This window comes from Molothrus aeneus, chromosome 11 (assembly GCF_037042795.1).
Source record: "Molothrus aeneus isolate 106 chromosome 11, BPBGC_Maene_1.0, whole genome shotgun sequence".
Classification (NCBI taxonomy): domain Eukaryota; kingdom Metazoa; phylum Chordata; class Aves; order Passeriformes; family Icteridae; genus Molothrus; species Molothrus aeneus.
Genome location: NC_089656.1, coordinates 19985760 through 20003839, shown reverse-complemented (window position 1 = coordinate 20003839; position 18080 = coordinate 19985760). Strand labels below are relative to the sequence as shown.

General features: G+C 49.3%; 1 protein-coding gene across 5 annotated transcripts in view; it reads left to right on the top strand.

The window, feature by feature from the left end:
• The window catches only part of GALNS (galactosamine (N-acetyl)-6-sulfatase), a 49913-nt gene that overhangs the window by 17065 nt on the left and 14768 nt on the right, over positions 1–18080 (top strand). For all 5 annotated transcript variants that reach the window (XR_010784345.1, XR_010784344.1, XR_010784343.1 and 2 more), the window contains 3 exons: positions 483–619; positions 3046–3148; positions 11111–11232. Coding sequence is in view for 2 of the 5 variants with exons in the window: in XM_066557738.1 (XP_066413835.1) it covers positions 483–619; positions 3046–3148; positions 11111–11232 (362 nt within the window). In the remaining 3 variants the exon portion in view is untranslated. The remainder of the gene's footprint in view (positions 1–482; positions 620–3045; positions 3149–11110; positions 11233–18080) is intronic.

Here is an 18080-nt window from a genome sequence, read left to right as displayed (position 1 = left end):
AGTTCTTGAATTGTTGGAAATGGTTTGCAGATGAAGTCATCAGGCTCTTTTTGTTATTATCCATCTATCCCTGTGCTTTCTGGGAACTCTCTCAGGGTATTCTGGACACCAGAGTTGACCTGGAGAAGGGAACAAATCAAGGACTTTTTTTTCCCTTGGTGTAAGTGCTGATTTTTCAATCCACAAATGAGCTGGAATTTGCTAAATTAAGTTGAGCCCTGTGACAGCACGCTCCTGGAAAAGGGATACACAGGAGTGAGGAGAGGAAAATGGAAAAAGAAAAGAATAAAAAATGAAAATTCTCCCTGGAAGTGGAGAAATAGGGGTTGTTTCCTTTGCTTTATTGTTTTCAGAGGAGTTTACTGGTGGCTGCAGCAGTGTAAAGGGAGAGGTTTGCAGGGTGCTTTGGAGGGAACCTGTTTCCACACAGATTTTCCTGAAGGGCTCTTTGCAAACACGTTTCTGTTGGTTTCTGGTTGCAGGTCAGCCATCAGCTGGGCAGTGTGATGGATCTGTTCAGCACCAGCCTCTCCCTGGCGGGTCTGCAGCCTCCCAGTGACAGACAGATTGATGGCATCGACCTTTTACCTGTCATCCTGCAGGGCAAGCTAATTGACAGGTCAGTGATTATCCCCGAGCTGCCAGCCCTGCTCCTGCCTGAAGGGATGCCAGGTTTGGGGCTGGGTTTGTATCTCCAGCTCACAAGTATTTAATGGGAGCTGAGTGCAGGCAGCAGCAGAGCTTCCCCCGAGCTGCTGCTCCGCTGGAACAGGCTGAGGTGGGAATTCCTGACATGTGGCATGTTGCCATACACTGGAGTCTGGGGACAGATGAAAATGTCACAGGGTTAGCAGGGATCCCTGGAACAACATATGGCAGGAGGGGAGATAAAAGCCTGAGAACTGGAGCCTGGCTGGGGGACAATCCATTATTTATCACTGCAAAAGCTGCCCAGAGTGTGCTGGGTCCTTGTCCTGCTGCAGAGCTGGGAGGGGAAGGCTGTGCTGCTGCAGAGGGCCTGGAAACACCAGGAAAATCCTCTTCCCAAGGCCCTGGGAATGCTTCTGCAGGGATAGCTTTGGGTGAGAGACCTGGAATCTCTATGTGCTATCAGTTCTTGGGCACAGGCACCAAGATCTGACAGCAAATCCTGCCAACAAATATTTTATTGGAAGTGTCAGAGGTCAGGAGAGGTCTTGGAGTTGGGATTTTGGTGAGGAATTTGGCAGCCTGGGAAATCTGACTGCAGTAATTTTCTTTGGGAGATAGCAAGGAAACTTAGGCATGGAAAACATTTTTGGAGCTCTTTTCCTTCTTGGATGAGAGCCTTTGTGCTGTGAAATTCCTTTTGTGCCTCTTAAGCAAGGAGCACACCTGAGTATTACAGGAAAAGCCTGGCCCATCTTCTGGAAGTTTGGAAAATTTCTTTGTTGTTTTAAAAGGGAATTTCAGTGCAGTCACCAACCCCTTGCTTGTGTTATAATAACAGTCACTCAAAGCACATTGTGGCTTTTCTATTCCTTCTTTTTATTTCCTTTTTTTTTTTTTTTCCCTAGACATGACTGGGACAAAGTCTTCACAGCCCCCCAAAAACTTTCCAGGAAATGCAGTTTTTGTGTTCTTTTAAGCTTAAAAAGGAAAAAGTGAATGGGGAAAAGAAATAATTTATATCAGAATACTGAGTACAAGCTGGAATCCTCCTTCAGAATAGAAAATGTATTTTTTTACCAGGAAAATCCTAAAACCTTCAGTCAGGAGGGCACATAATACCTGATCAAGTGTTGGCTGTTGATGGCAAGGAAAAGGAGGCTGGAGTGCTGTGTGGAATATTTCTGGGAGGTTTTGATGATGGCACTGGTTTAGATCAGGTGCTGCACATTGGCAGCTTTGTCTTGCTGCCTTTATTTCACTTCCAGGTGCATTAAGGATGCAGGAATGGGATTTTCTGGGAGCAGCTTCCCCTTCTTCCTGGGGACAAAGTTGTTTTCCCTTTGTTCCTCTTGGTGACAAAGGAGGGAGGCTCCTTGTTACTGTGAGGCTAAAAGAGCTCTGAGGCCACTCCTGTCATTCACACAGGGATATTTAAATTTCACCTTGCATTTAGGGACAGGTTTTTTCAGGTGGCATCACCAGAGTGAGTCATTTTTGGAGTGGCCTCATCTGAGAAGGAAAGACAAAGGTTCCCCCTGACAATGACAAACAGCTTCACCCTCGTGTCCTGTCAGCAGCCCAAAAGAGCTGGACAGAGGAACTGCACCAAAAAATCAACCCCCTCTCCTGAAGATAGTCCCTTCCAGTAAAATTTTGTGCTGTCCCCTCAAAAAAACCAGGAGTGTTTTGTTGGGAAAACCAGCAGGAATGTTGCTGGGATGCCCAGGGAGCAGCACAGATGCAGCGAGTGAGATGCATTTCCTGGATGAATTATTAATTAGGGAAACCTCTGGGAGCAAGTGCAGCTTTAGCAGCATGTTTACATGCTGCAAAGTGAGGTTTGGGGGGGAAAAATGGAGAGGAATTAAAACCACAGCATGTCTGGCTGCCAGGTTTTTCCATGTGGAATTTCTCAGAGATGTCATCCAGAACACGCCGGCATCTGGTGTCCTCCTGGCCACCCTGCCCGTGTGGCACTGCCAGCTCCACCCTGCCCGTGTGGCACTGCCAGCTCCATGGCAGAGCTGGGCAGAGCAGCCTGAGCATCCCAGAGCCCCTGAGTCCCTTTTTCCTGGCAGGCAGGCACTTGAGAGCTGGCTGACACTGGAACCGCCACGCTCCAGAGGAAATCCCAGGGGCTGGGAGTTCAAGGATTAACAATCACTGGCAGCCAAGCTGGATAATGTTTCATTCTTGCACCCTGTGAGCCCTCAACTTGATGAACACTTTAAGAAATGTTAATTGAAAACCTTGCAGAGGAGACTATTAGGAGGCAGCCTGTTCCTGCCTGATATCCATATGGGAAGTGGGATGCCATTAAGGGGTTTGTGGCCCTTATCAGGGGGCTGGGCCCTGCCTCTTGGTGTTTCTCATGCAGCTCTGCTCTCCTTCCAGGCCCATTTTCTATTATCGTGGCAATGAGCTGATGGCAGTGAGAGCTGGGCTGTACAAAGCTCACTACTGGACCTGGAGCAACTCCTGGGAGGAGCACAGCAAGGTAATGGCACAGGGACCTGGGATCCTGGGCACAGACACCCTTTAAACTGGGGGATGCCACCATGCTTCAGTCTCCTCAGAGCTGCCAGAGCTGCTGTGCAGGTTTCTGTTGGCTATCAGGAATATTTCTGCCTCAAAAGGGCTGCCCAGCCCTGGCACAGCTGCCCAGGGAGGTGGTGGAGTCCCAGCCCTCCTGTTTAACAGGATGTGGCACTTGGGGACATGTGGTGGCCTTGGCAGTGCTGGGGGAACAGCTGGACTTGATGATCTTAGAGGATATTCCAACCTAAAGAATTCTGTGATCCTAAAAAATCCTGAGGGGACTGGACCTCCCCCTCCTGAAATCAGGTACAAAGAGAGGAAAACGAGCAAATTCCAAGTTGTTCTGAGGGATGCTCCCTTTAATCAGCCCTTAATCCCCCTCAATATTAAAGCTTCCCTCTGAATCCTGAGCTTTCAGATGTTCACCTGTGGTTGGACTCCCTGGTCCTTGTGGGTCCCTTCCAACTCAGGATATTCTGTGATTCTGGGAAAGTCTGGAGCCTCGTGCCACACTGACCACAAGCCTCACAATTCCTGGCACAAAACACCTATTTTGTATTATTGAAATGGAACTGGGATGAGTTTGTTGGGTTTGTGATGGTTGAAAAGGAAAGCTGTGGGAAAGGCACAGTGGAAAATACAGCAGGGGTTGAAAGCAGTGAAATAAACGTGTTTAATCTGTTATCAGCACTTATGTGAGCTCACATCACACTATGTACACCATTTGATTTATTTTATTTATTTCCTGGCTGATCTCCTCACAGTTAGATGTTAAGCACTATTATTTCCTTTTCTTTTTGTGTCTTTCTTGGCTCTAAACTCTGGGGCATTTGCTGAGTGGCAGCTTCACACGTGTGCCTTGCTGCAGATCCCTTCAGACAGGAACCCAGAGCACTAAGGCCCAGCTCTCAGCACTCCTGACAGCAGCCTGGGCTTGGGGAGGGATTGTTTGCATGATTTAATTTTTTTTTTATGCTTCTTTTTTTTTTTTTTAACTTATGGAAGGTCCTCAAGGCATCACAGGTGCAGAACTAAGTGCTGGTGACATTTGTGGATATAAAAGTGCAGGGATTCTTTCACTGGGATGTCCTGGGGGTAGAAGGAAGTGTCAGCTCCAAGGGAGTCATTTCCATTCAGGGCTGTAAATGTGTGTGTTTGTCTTTTTTCAGACTGCAGCGCTTCAGGATTTAAAGCTTGTTTTACAGGGAGCAGGCAGGAAAGGAAAGTTGGCTCTAGAAATGTTTTTTATGCTCTGTCTCGGTGCTAATTCCACACAGATAAAATGAGATCATTTATTTGTCTTGTGTGTGAGTAAAACCTGTTTATCACCCGTGGAGGGTTTTCCCTGGTTGGGAGGAACTGGGAGCTCCTCTGTCTGTGTGTTTGGGTGCAGGGGTGGCAGATTCCCACAGCAATCCTCGCTCTCCGTGGTGATAAAAGCACAAACCCTCATTCCAGTTGGGAAATAAATAAACCCCTGCATGGAACTCAACTCATTCCTCCACGTCTGAGTGTGGAACAGTGATAATGGGGACCAGCTACTCCTTCCAGAGGCTCTCCCACTGTGAGCAGTGGCAGTGCTGCAATTAAGGAATATTTATTTCTTTCCAAGTCTTTGTTTAACTGCTGTCTGATAAAAGTCAGCAATTATCCTGTACATCAGAGAGATGATTACAAATCCACTCTCTTTCCTGCAGCTTGGATCACATGAGCTTGATGTGGGGAAAATTGGAGCACATTAGTGGCCAGAGCAGCCATTAACAACACGCAGAGGAAGCTGAGGCTGAGATTTGTTCCAATTCTCCTCATGTCTTCGAGCCATTAATTACAAACCTCGCAAGTTTAAAAATAGAAATAAATCAGAATGCAGAGCAGCTCCACAGCTCCCAGCCCTGCTGGAGGAGTTTCTAAGCTCACCTTACAACACAGTTCCCTCTTTCAGTCACTGGGCTTCCCAGCTGTGTTGATATTGGACTCTGGAATCAAAGAGGCCACTTTGTTTGCTAATTCCATTTGAAAAACAACTATAAATCCATGCACATCTGTGGCATTTGGAATTCTGACTGTTGGCTGTTTGTTCAATAAGGTTGACTTGCCATCCCAGTAGAGCTCCAGCTAATGAGGATTTGTTAATTGTATGATCTTTAGAGGTCTTTCCTCATTGTGAATCCAGTGAGACTTCCAGATACGAAACTCTCAGTGGGAAGGTCCCCACTCAGACCTGGAATATGTGGTTTTCCTGTCATCCATTGGAAAGAGAGCTGAAGTTGGCCAGATGTGGCAAAACAGCTGCCTGCCCATTTTGGAGAGGTTTGTTTTATGAGTAGGGGAATATTTCATGGTTTTGACAGACTTTAGCCAGCCCTCCTTGCACTTTCAGAAGTCCCTTGGTAATTGACTGTGTGGAAAATCACTGATACAGTAAACTTGCCCCGGGTTTAATTCCCATTTTTTGTTTGACTTTTAGATGGGATTATCTCATTAAAGCAGCCACAACCCCATTTTCATGCTGCTACTGGAAAATGGGGAGCTGGTGCCTGTTTGGGATGAGCAGGATGGCGAGGGAGGATGTGGAAAGCTGTGTTTGATGGGGTGTGAGTTGGTTCAGTAATAAAGGATGTACACACAAATGAAAACCTACCAGGGACACACAGCCTGCAGCAGGCACAGCAGAGCAGAGCAGGGCTCTGAAGGCTCCTCTCTCCATCTGGCACTCGGAATATTTGCTCTGGAAACATCCCGTGCAGGCAGCACACAGGTTTGCTGTCATCCCCCAGTCCCATGACAGCAGCCTGCCCTTACTGGTCTGCATCCTCTGCCTTATGGCCTGGGATTAGGGCTTGTCATCTGACGCACAGATGAATTGTGCTGTTCTGTTCTTCCCAGCTTTTGTTTGTTTATTTTTTAACCCCCAAGCAATTTTTTTTTTCTAGTCTGACTCCTGTCAGGAAGTCTTGTAGTCTGTCTCAGTGCTGGAGGATACCTTGATGCTGCCTTTTCTGCTGGATTAACTGGATTTCTTGATTCTTGAGGGGGTGGTCTCTTGAAGGCATGAAGGGAAGGCTCACTCACAGAATCAAGTGGGAGTAAGCATTTTGTGGGACATTTTCCCTGAGGATTGCACAGGATGCTTATTTGGAGCTGTTTACCTGCCTTCCATCTATATAGGTGGCTCATGTTTACATAATTTGACATCTCTGACATTCAAGAGGTGATAAATGGGACAGAGGGAGATGAAAGGAAGCCTGACTTGAAAAATGTGTTTGTATTTTTAAACAGTTTGATAGAGGCAGAAAAATCTGCCTCCTGCACGTGGGCTGAGTCCCTGCTGCTCCAGGACTGCTGGATATCAAAGCTTTTCCATTGTTGTTCACCTTTTTTCCCTTGTAGCAAAAATCAGCAGTGATGAAAATAGCCATGTGTGCAGGAGCAAAGGGAGAACTGAGGATAAACCTGGGGAGATCCCTCTTGGACAGTGAAAACACACAGGACTTCTACTGGCAGCCACCTGTCAAATGCTGGGGGTTTTGGAAGTAGGGGTCTGAAAGGGTAAAAAATGGGTATTTTCTATAAATTTACCAGAATAGACAGCAAGTCCTCAGGAATTTCCTAATGTAGTGCTGCTGGATAGAGGAGGCAGGAATGGAGGTAGCAGAAAGGAAATTTCCTTTTCTCTGCCTCCCACCAAAAGCATCCAGCACAGAACAGCCCTTGTACCTCCCAAGAGCACTGAGGCAAGAAGGGGGGGAAAATAACGAAGGAAAAGAGGCGGGAAACGCCCTTTGGTTGTGGGAGAGGGGCTGATAACATCAACCTTTGTGCTGTCAGCTTGTTGGGAGCCTGCCCTGGGATTCCTCGAGCTGTGGCTCTAAAGCTGCCGCTGTTGTTTTAATGCGAAATGCCAGAGGGGTTATTCCAGTCAGGCTCTGCCATTGCCCTTCTCCTGCACGTGAAGGGATCGATAAAGCCTTTTCTGCACCGGGGATGTGAAGTCAAGTAGAACCTCACAAATAATGACATTTGATTTTGGTCCTCTGAGCATAAGAACCAGGCATCGATCGGAGCTCGCTGCGCTGCCCATCCCGGGGCTGCCCGTCATCCCCTGGGAGTGCCCATCATCCCTGAGTGCTGCCCATCATCCCAGGGGCTGCCCATCATCCCTGGGAGTGCCCATCATCCCTGGGAGTGCCCATCATCCCAGGGGCTGCCTGTCATCCCCAGGGGCTGCCCATCATCCCTGAGTGCTGCCCATCATCCCAGGGGCTGCCCATCATCCCTGGGAGTGCCCATCATCCCAGGGGCTGCCTGTCATCCCAGGGGCTGCCCATCATCCCTGAGTGCTGCCCATCATCCCTGGGGCTGCCCATCATCCCTGAGTGCTGCCCATCATCCCCAAGGGCTGCCCGTCATCCCCTGGGAGTGCCCATCATCCCTGGGAGTGCCCATCATCCCCAAGGGCTGTCCATCATCCCCAAGGGCTGTCCATCATCCCAGGGGCTGCCTGTCATCCCCAGGGGCTGCCCATCATCCCTGAGTGCTGCCCATCATCCCAGGGGTTGCCTGTCATCCCCAAGGGCTGTCCATCATCCCCAAGGGCTGTCCATCATCCCCAAGGGCTGTCCATCATCCCTGGGAGTGCCCATCATTCCTGGGGGCTGCCTGTCATCCCCAAAGGGCTGCCCATCATCTCTGGGGGCCACTTATCCCCAAGGGGTGCCCATCATCTCTGGGGTTGCCCATCCCAGGGGCTCTTCCAGCCTCTAAACCCATCAGCAGCAATTCTGGGTGCACAGGGTTGAAGCCTGGCACCCCCACTTGCAGCTGATCCCAAGGGGGATTTCTCCAGGCATGGCCAGGAGGCCAAGGGCGCCGTTTACAGCAAGAAACAAAAATTCCAGGCTTTAATTGCCAGCTGTGCTTTTCTGCTTGCAGTGTTCACCTGCTTTTGGTGCCCTGCTGGTGCTGGGGGGTGAGGAGAGCAGAGCAGGAGGCAGAGCTGGGCTGGGCTGGGCTGCAGCCAGGCTGAGCAATTGCCAGAGGGCTCCCGTTAACACAAGTGGTGATTCCATCTCTTGGCAGGGAGCCCAAACTGGCAACTGGCTGTGTTTGTCTCATGTCTATATTGACACAGCATCTGTGGGCCATTTGCTCTGGAAATTAAAGCTGTGCAACCAAAGGCTGCTGTATCCCAGGGATGGAAAAACAACCCGGGCTCTGAGATTGCTGAGAAGGCCAGGGGTGGTGATGGCTGGAAGGCTCACCTGGTGGGCAGGGAATGTCATGTTTTAATCAGAATCATTGAAGGAAAGGATTGTTGGGATCTGTCCTGCAGCCAACAGGTTTCTGTGGTGGTGGCAAACACTGTAAGAGCTGGGCAGGAGCTTTGATGCTGTGTTTGGGCTCCCTCAGAAGGCAGGAGATGCTCCAGAAAGGAGCCACTGGTTTGGTTTTTTCAGGAGGAGAAAACCCCAAGAGTTTGCTGAAACCCAGGGAATTTGTGACCTTTGTGCTCTGTTTGATCAGTGAGCCCTGGAGGCTGGAAAAGCCCCCAGGGTCATGGAGGGACCAGTCCCCAGGTGTGAGCCCTGAGCCACATCCAGGCCTTCCCTGAGCACCTGCAGGGATGGGGACTCCAGCCTTACCTTGGATAGGGAGCAGGGACAAAAAACAGAATGTGCCCAAATTATTGATCCCTGCACATATTGCTATGAGCAGTGTGACAATGAACAGTTTTAGGGGTAACAGGAGACAGGAATTGGTGTTATCCTGCTGGCTAGGACAGGCTTAGGCAGCTCTTGGCTCTTCTCCAGCTCCAAACATCACCAAACCTACCTATACAAAATAAATAACATTGAATTTTGTATATTTATAGCTTTTTTTTTTACTAATTTGTTGATGAGTAGATAGAAAATCTTTGAAGCTCTCTCTGCAGTTGAATATTGACTCACAGAGTACATAAAAGTAGCAATATTCCATTTTATTTGCAGGGATAAACTTGGAATGCCTTAGAAATGTCCTAAAATGGTATTCTTGGGGTTTTATTTACTTACCTATTTATTTATTTGACTTTTCTCCACTAGACTGCTTTTCAAGAGGGCACTGAATGCTTAAATTAGAATGACAGGTGGCTTTGGGCTGGTGGCATCAGGTAAATTGTCCCAGCATTTTCTTTCCTGGGAATCTTTGGGATTGTGTTTTGGAGTCTGGGCTGCAAGGATTTCCTGGGAAACACAAGATAAAATAGAAACAGAGCAATGTCTAAACAAACACCCCAGAGACGAAAATCTTTCACACTGAAGCATTTGCAGCGAGGAGCATTGTACCAATTAGCAGGCTCTTAATTAAATTGCTTGTTTGATTTGCATCCAAATTATAATTTGGATGTTATGGAGGCTTTGATACCTTTTCATTAACTGGTCCTTTTGTGGGGAAAAAAAACCCACAAAAATCTCTTTTGCCTGCGTGTTTCAGAGGCCTGTGGCATCACAGGCTGGGAAGGTCAATCAGTTTTGTATCCATTTAAAGTCCATTATTGGTAGGGCCACTCCAACCTATCAAGCAACTCCCTTATTTTTCCAGTCAGTGATTCAGGAATCTATAGCCCTGTGCAGATAAATGGGATTTCATGGGCTTCTAAACTTCTTGCTTTATTGAAAAGCAGAATATTAACTGCTCCACTGACCAGCTGTCCATTAAAAACACGGGATATTTTTAGAAAATTGTTTGCCAATCAAATCCTACCAACATCTGTAGAGAGCCTTTTCAGTTTGTTTTATAAGCAAATGCTACAGCTGCTTTCCCCCTTGCCTTGAAGCACTCCCATTTACTGCTCTCCATGTCTCTGTCCATGTCTTGGGGCACTTTGGGATTGTGAGGAGCAGCATGGGGGCTGGAATTGTAAAACCCAGCTTTAACAAGTCCATTTGGGGCCAGGCCTGGCTGGGCTGGGCTGGGCTGGGCTAGGGGGCCCTGCTTTATTGCCTGCCCAGGGAAATGAGTGCTTTTTGCATTTTTGGCTCTTGCAGGGGTTTAAATGGGCTCTGGTGGCCCTGGAGGCTGCAGGCCAGGGATTAGGGAGCTCCCAGCTGGCAAATCAGGGCTGGGGAGGGAGGGAGGGAGGGAGGGAGGGAGGGAGGGGGGCTGGCAGGGCTGGGGCAGATGGAGCTGGCAGCTCTGGTGCCCAGCCTGCATTTAACCCCTTGCTGCTCCCAGCTGCTTCCCCAGGACATTGCCAGGAGCTGAGCCCTTCAAATCCAGTGCTGCTGCAGGGAAAATCCCACCTTGTGCCCCCCCAGATGGCCACAGACAGGAATGGGGCAATGTCTCCCCTTCTGCAGCACTCTCATCCCCACTGTCATGCCTCAAAACCAGCTTGCCATGAATCGAATTGAAAACACACCAGTTTTTATAAAATTAACCGGATTTGCTTCATTTTTCAGAGATCTGATCCCTCAGGTGCTGCCAGGGGAGTTTTCAGGTGCCTGCTGCCTCTCAGGGTGTCTGGATGTCTCTCTGGGGTTTTGGTTTTGGTTTTGGTTTTGATCAGAAGGGTCAAGCAATCCCATCTTCCTGGGGCTTTCCAAAGCCAGAAAAACCAGCCAGAAAATCCTTTCCACGTGCAGAATTTTTATGATTAAATGCTTCCACCTCTTTGTCTTTTGTTCTGCCATTTCATTTTAATGAATATTTTATTGGGATTATATTTTTATAAGACAAGCATGCACAGCCTTGCTTCAGCTCTTAGTGCAACACCACTTGCTCACCTTATTTTACCCCACCAGCTCAGAATGTGTTTTGGAGATTGAAGTGGACTCTTGGTTTAAAATAATCCTGAGGTTTGTTGCTGGAGAAAGTGGCATCAGCTCAAGTTCTGCTGCCTGCCCTGCATCACCTTTGATGACCTCTCTCCTTTTTCCTGCAGGGCATCGATTTCTGTCCTGGCCAGAGCGTGGCTGGAGTGACCACACACACCCAGGAGGAGCACACCTACCTGCCCCTGCTCTTCCACCTGGGCAGGGACCCTGGGGAGAAGTACCCCTTGAGGTGAGCCGCTTCATGGGCTGTCCTGAAAACTCAGCAGTGTCACTGTTCAACATTTATTTGCTGGTTCTTGAAATCTGCTTTAAAAGCTGTCCCAGAAAGCCCTGCTGGGAAACAATGGCTTTCCTGCTGGCGTTTTCTCAGGAGAAGGAACAGAAACCTTGGTTTTGGGTGGTCAGGTGAGATGGGTGTGCACATGGACCTGTCAGCCTGTTGTGTGGGGAGGAGGAAAACACCAATTTTTGGCCAGGCCAGGGCTGGGTGCAGCACATTCAGACAGAGCTGCTGGGGAGCTTTGGGGCCAGGGGAGACATAAACAAACAAACAAATAAATAAATAAATAACCTGTGTGGTGCTGGAACCTCTGGAGGGCACACTGGTCACCTTCCAGTGTCCTACCCCAGCCAAGGGAGCTTCTCCAGAGGGTGTTGAGCAGGAGGACTTTGTGCCAATCCTGCTCCTTCCTCGGGCTCTCCTGGCTGTCTGAATCCATTCTCCTCTAAGCCTGCTATTGTAATATTTATCTTTGGCACACACCATGCCCTGGGAGATTCCCACAAGGATTTATGCAGTCAGCAGAGCCCACAAAGAGCCCTGCCACCTCCAAAAATGCTCCCAAGGTGTCCCCACCTCCCTTCTTGCCTCCCTCCCTGCAGCAAATCCAGGGACACTCAGCCTCATCCCTGCCAGGGGCTCTGACAGGGACAGTGTGGAATTAAATCAAGAAGGAACAGGAGCTGCTGGGACTGCCTGCCCAGAGCTGGGTTTGTGCAGCAGCCTGGAGAGGCAGAGATGTTTCCTGAGCTGACAGGGCTGCCATTACTCAGCTGGTTTGAATAATTGAGTGGACACCCTCACCCCATTCCTTCCAGAGGAGCTGAGCCTGTGCTGCCCACGGAGTGTTTTCACTGGAGAGAGGAGGGAGGGAAAATATTTCCATTCTCTCTCACTTAACAGAGCACTTTAGAGGGGCATCAGCACTGGGTAAAGCTCTTTGGGGGCTCTGTTCCCACTGCATTCCAGCACTAATGAACAGAGCACAGCTGCAGCCCCAAGGCTGGAAATACAGCTCAGTGAAACCAAACCAGGCTGGGATTCCAGGGAAATTTAACAACTGGGTCATTCCCAAGGGATGGAGGGACAGGACCCAGGGAATGGCTTCCCCAGAGGGCAGGGATGGATGGGATACTGGGGAGAAATTCCTGGCTGGGAGGGTGCTGAGCTCCTGGTGCCCAGAGCAGCTGGGGCTGCCCCTGCATCCCTGGCAGTGCCCAAGGCCAGGCTGGGTTTGGGGCACCCTGGGACAGTGGGAGGTGTCCCTGCCATGGCAGGGCTGGCACTGGATGGGCTTTAAGGTCCTTCCAACCCAAACCATTCCAGGATTCTGTGATTCTGTTTTAGGAAATGAGTGTATAGAAAGAATCTCTTTTTCCAAAAATGAAAAGAATGGGTAGCAGTAACTGAACTGTAGCTTGCCTGCTGTGTCTGTCACCTTTGTCACCTGCTCCAGGTGATCCTGCCCTGCCAGGAGATTGCACTGGATGAGCTCTAGAACTCTCAGCCCTAAAGACTCTGTGATTTTGGCCTTCTTTTTGTGTTTCCTCTGGATTTGAGGCAGAGGAGCTCTTCCCAGAGGTGTTTGCAGCACCTGCTTCCCTGTGATTCCACTGCCCCTTCCCACCACCCCAGAGTGAGCATTGAAATAAATTCCAGGGTTCCAACTGCAATCATTGCTCATATGGCTGCATTGATTTTTTGGATATTCACAAGCTGTTGCTCTGATTGAATTTTATGGCAAGATTATGACCCGATTATGGAGAGCTGGGCTGGTGTTTATTATGCAGCCCCTAATAGAAACCCTGATTTCAGCACACCACTCCTCCTTTCTCCAGCACATTCTGCTGCTATTGTCTCCTCTCTGGTCACAATGGAAAACTCATGGGAAGTGGGTCTGCTCTATCGAATGTGGTAATTAAATTATCCTCATTTGTGGAGCTGTTCCTGGTGTGTATTTTTATTTAGCTTAATTATCCCCCTTGGCAGGGAGCCTGCTGGGAGTCCCCACACTAATGTTTCTCCAAAGGGAATCCAGCATCCTGCTCCCAGCCTGCATCTGTCTGTCCCTACGTGCTGCCTCTGTTCTCCCTGCCTGCTTTTGCTCACTTTTCATTACATTTATTCCTTATTTAGTGCAGCCTTTTCTTCTCCCTTGGAATGGTTTTAATAATCTGTCATCTCTCTTGATTTACATGAGTTTGGAGTGGGGGTCGCATGCAAAGCCACCAGCAGTGGGTGTCCCTGCTGCTCAGGAGGGGCTGGCATCACATGCACCTCCAGAGGGATCCACTGCTTCTGTATTTGGGATCTCAGAGCCAGGGAATCCCAGGAACCAGCAGCTCAGTTACCTGCAGCAGCACCCTGACCTGCAGGGCCAGGACACACAGGGACAGTTCTTCAAGGCTGCAGCTTTAGAGATTCAGGGAATATTTAAGATTGGACCCTTAGGACCATTAACCTGGCCCTGCCAAGCCCACCACAATTTGAGTTATCTCATGGGGGGTGGAACTAGATGAGCTTTGAGGTCTCTTCCCACCCAAACCATTCCATGATTGTTACTCTGTGTTAGGAAGATGAGTGGATAGAAATAACCTGTTTTTCCAAAAATCAAACAAAGCTTTTCAGTCTTTGCTGAAGCGGCTGCTAAAGGGATCCCTGAAGATGCAAGTGCTGCAAGAGCCAGAGGCAGCAGTGACAAGTGCAGCTCCCTGGGGTTCTTGGTGAGGCAGGACAAGTCCTTCCTCTTCCTCACGCTGCTCCCTGCATTTCCTGGAGCCTGTCTGCAAACAGTGCCAGCAAAAGGAGCTCCTCAAGCACTGAAGGATGGCTCAGGAAATGCCAGGTGTGGGGACAGGTCTGGCACTGCTGAGCTCCCTGCCCATTGTTCCCTTGTGGTGCTGCCCCCCTGCCCTCAGCTGCTCTGGGAACAGCCCCCCCAGCATGGCTGGGGCTTCTCTTCCTGCTGCTGCTGCTGCTGATCCTCTGCCAAGGGACACAGTTGTGTTTGCTCCTTTGCCTTGAAATATCCTGGAATCCTGCAGTGGGTTGGCTTGGAAGAACCTCAAAGCTCATCCAGTGCCACCCCTGCCATGGCAGGGACACCTCCCACTGTCCCAGGCTGCTCCCAGCCCTGTCCAGCCTGGCCTTGGGCACTGCCAGGGATGCAGGGGCAGCCCCAGCTGCTCTGGGCACCTGTGCCAGGGCCTGCCCACCCTGCCAGGGAGCAATTCATGCCCAATCTCCCATCCAGCCCTGCCCTCTGGCACTGGGAGCCATTCCCTGTATCCTGTCCCTCCAGCCCTTGTCCAAAGCCTCTCTCCAGCTCTCCTGGAGCCCCTTTGGACCCTTGTGTAGGAGTCACCTCATCCCTGGTGGTGAGAGGTGAGCCCTTTGTGCCTTTTTGTCACCTAGGTCAGTGCAGGCTGGGGACAGAAAATCTCTCTTTGTTTATAGCTCTCAACTTTAAACTGTAACCAAGAATGTGTGTGGGGCAGCACAGAAAGCAGAAGCATTTCCCTGACTCTGAGCAGGGCTTTGTTTCCTCCCTGCATGCAATAACTGCCCTTGTTACCAAATTTATCCAAATGCAGAACTAAAAGATCTGATAGGTTTTTTCCTTGGCCAGATTCTGTTATCTTTGGGCTGTGGTGTGTGTGCTAAGTACCACAGAGGGAACTTGTTTCTGCAATGTGACAAATTCAGCAGAATTATCTGTTGGTACCATCTTCACAAGCAGTTGTCAGTTTTATTATCTGAGTCAGATTATTGTTTATACAGACATTTACTGAAATACTGCATAATGATTATCTATATAAATATTTCATATTTATATTTATAAATTTAGATATATATAAATATGTATTTTTATATATATATATCTATCTAAAAAGCAAAGCTGGCACAGCTGAAAATACAGTTAGTAAAATACCTAATGCAGCCTGAAGTACAGAAAGTGTTTTGAAGCCAAGGAATTTATAACAGAAATCTCTGAAACGCTGCCAGTTTGAGCCAGAGGTGCAAAGCTTAGTAACAAGTGAGGACAGGGTAAGTATAGCCTGCTCACACCTTGTTGTTACTGCAGGTTTGTAGCAGCTTCTGCTCTGAGCCATGAGTTTATTGAATTATGAACATCAAAATTCCTGTGTTTTACTTAGGGCAATGGATTTTACTATTATGGAAGAAAATGGAAGTGATAAGGCTTGGTTGATGAACATAATGATTTTAGAACACATTAATTAAGAAGAGAGCTCACAAGTGCCTATTTCGAGCAGATGGAAAATTCAGGAAATCATCAGAGAGGTAATTGCAGTGGTTATGGAGCCAGAAAAAAAAGGGAAGGAGCTCCTGAAGGGAAGCTAAAGGGGAAAGGATCTGACAGAAAAGTTGCCAGTCTCACCTTAGTGCTCAGGGCACAAAGCTGGCTGTGGGGAAGAGAGAGAAGGTGCAAAACAGGGGGGGAAATGTGAATAATAACAAAGAGCAAGGGTTGTGCCTGGGGGAGATGCTGGCTCCTCATCCTGGAAAAGGGGGAGATGGCACCAGCTGCATTGCAGGGGTGAATTAGACCCTGAAATGGGGAAATTATGGCTGAGGAGCCTCAGAGGTGGCAATAACAACCATGGAGCACCAACCACGCTGGGAATGGCTGCAGCAAGGTGGGGAGAGGCAGGGGAGCCAGGTGGGACTGGTGCAGAGCCAGCTGGAGGGAGGAGGGGGAAACAAAAGCCACCTGTGGAGGAGAATCAGCAGCCTGGAGACTGGGAATGGGCACAAACACCTCTGGGGCCCTGGCTGCCCTTTCCCAGGTCTGGGACCAGCCTGGAGCTCGTGCTGCATCAGCCCTCAGCCCTCAGGAGCTCTGGGTGGAGTCATGCTGCATGAAAAGGAGTATTGGGAGAAAAAAAGCTGCATGAAACAGCTGGGAAAAATGCAAAATGCAGTTTGACATGGACACCATCAGCTTCATCATCATCATCTCCACAGACAGGTCCAGGCAGTGCTGCAGCCACAAGAAAGTGCCCTGAAGAACACAGAACATAAACTGTGATTCAGGAATAGCACTGAAAATGCAAGTTCAGGAAGAGCACAGGAGCAGCCAGCAGCAGGATCAGTGGATAGCTGTTATTTCCTGTCACCTGTCCCCCCCAGATGAAGGCCTCACTCCTCACTCCACCTTTATCCCCTTTGCCATGTCAGTGCTGGGGGTTCCTGGCACTGAAATCCAGGATTCTGGGAGCTGGGGAGGGAAAACTTCCATGAAAAGAGGTGAGCAGGTGGAGGATCAGCACCACCACATCTCCTTGCTGCAAGGAGTGTGCTGATCATCCCAGCTTGGGCTCTCCCACCCTGGAGGCCTCTTCCAGCCTGGATGATTCTGGAATTCCAAGGTTTCCTGTGGCCACTGGGCCCAAAATGCTGCTGGACCAGAGGTGACTCAGGGTAAGGGCCACCTTCAGCCTTTGGTTCCTCATTTGTTTTCCTTTGGCTCCTCTGAGTCTCTCCAGTAATTCCAGCAGCAGAGCCCCAAACCTGTCTCTGCCTCCTGCATTGTGCAGACCTTAAATTGCAAATAAACTTGATAATAGAAGAGAGGAACTGAGGAAGACTGAGTAATCAGACAAGATCAAGACTTGGATACCACGGTGCTGCGAAGCCTCAAAGCGCTGATAACAGATAAAATCAAATTATCAGAATCTGGGTGTATTTCAGAATTAAAAATAATGGTTTTAATTAAAATAATTCCAGGGGAGAAGGAAGTAAAGTATCATTAGCCACGTTTTATGCTCTTCCCATAACTTCATATCAATGTGAGAGCTGCTGTTCCTAGAACCATGGAATGGCTTGGATTGGAAGGGGCCTTTTAAGCTGTGTGAAGCTCATCACCTTTGGCTGCTCCAAGCCCTGTCCAGCCTGGCCTAGAGCCCTTTGTCAGGTTTTTGTGACTCCCATTATGGGAGTTTTTATAAAATATCATTCCCATTTTGTCCCAGTCCTCTCAGTTTCACCATCACTCCCAGGACAGACAGTGTGAATCATGGGGTGTAAAACAAACATCCTGAAACCCTGCTGGAATTGCCCCTGCATTTATTTGGGTGCTGATCTGTTTGAGGGTGCATTTGATGATGGCAGGGAGCCGTCCCTGCAGGTGGAAGCCCCAGGAGCAGGGGATTAAAGCAGAGTTTGGCTCTGGGTGAGACCAGCCCTCCTCCCTGCACGCTGGCTGTGCTGGGAGGCCACGCTGGGGTTAAGCTGCAGAGCAGGTTCCAGGAGCTGTGGGGGGAGGATGGAGCAGATTGCCAAGGCACAATTACAGTAAATCAAGGAAGCACAGCCCACACCTGTGCCTGGGACCCTGCTCTCCAATCCAGCCCTGATTGCATCTCCAGGGGCTTCCCGGAGGTAAAGTGTCAATTAGTGTAATGACCCTGGACTTTGTCCACTCTGCTCCCTCCTTCTGAGCCTGGAATAATTTCATGGACGCTGGGGGATCTCTTTTAGCAAGCTCCTCACAACACCACCTGCTCACCCTCTCCTCCTTGCAGTGCTATTCCCAGCTCTCCTTCCCGGGATTGCTGAGCTGGAATAGGAAATGCAGCTCGCCCTGGAGGCTGCTCCTCCCAGACAATGGTGCCCAGACACCTGGACAGATAATTCCACCTCTTTGTGGAGCAGGGAATGCAGCAAACCTGGCCCTGCAGCCCAGGCCTGCATGTGCACTCCAGGGAAGGATGGGACTCCAGGTAGGAGAGGTTCCCAGCTCCCTCAACAGCTCTGGCTGATTACCATGAGGTAAT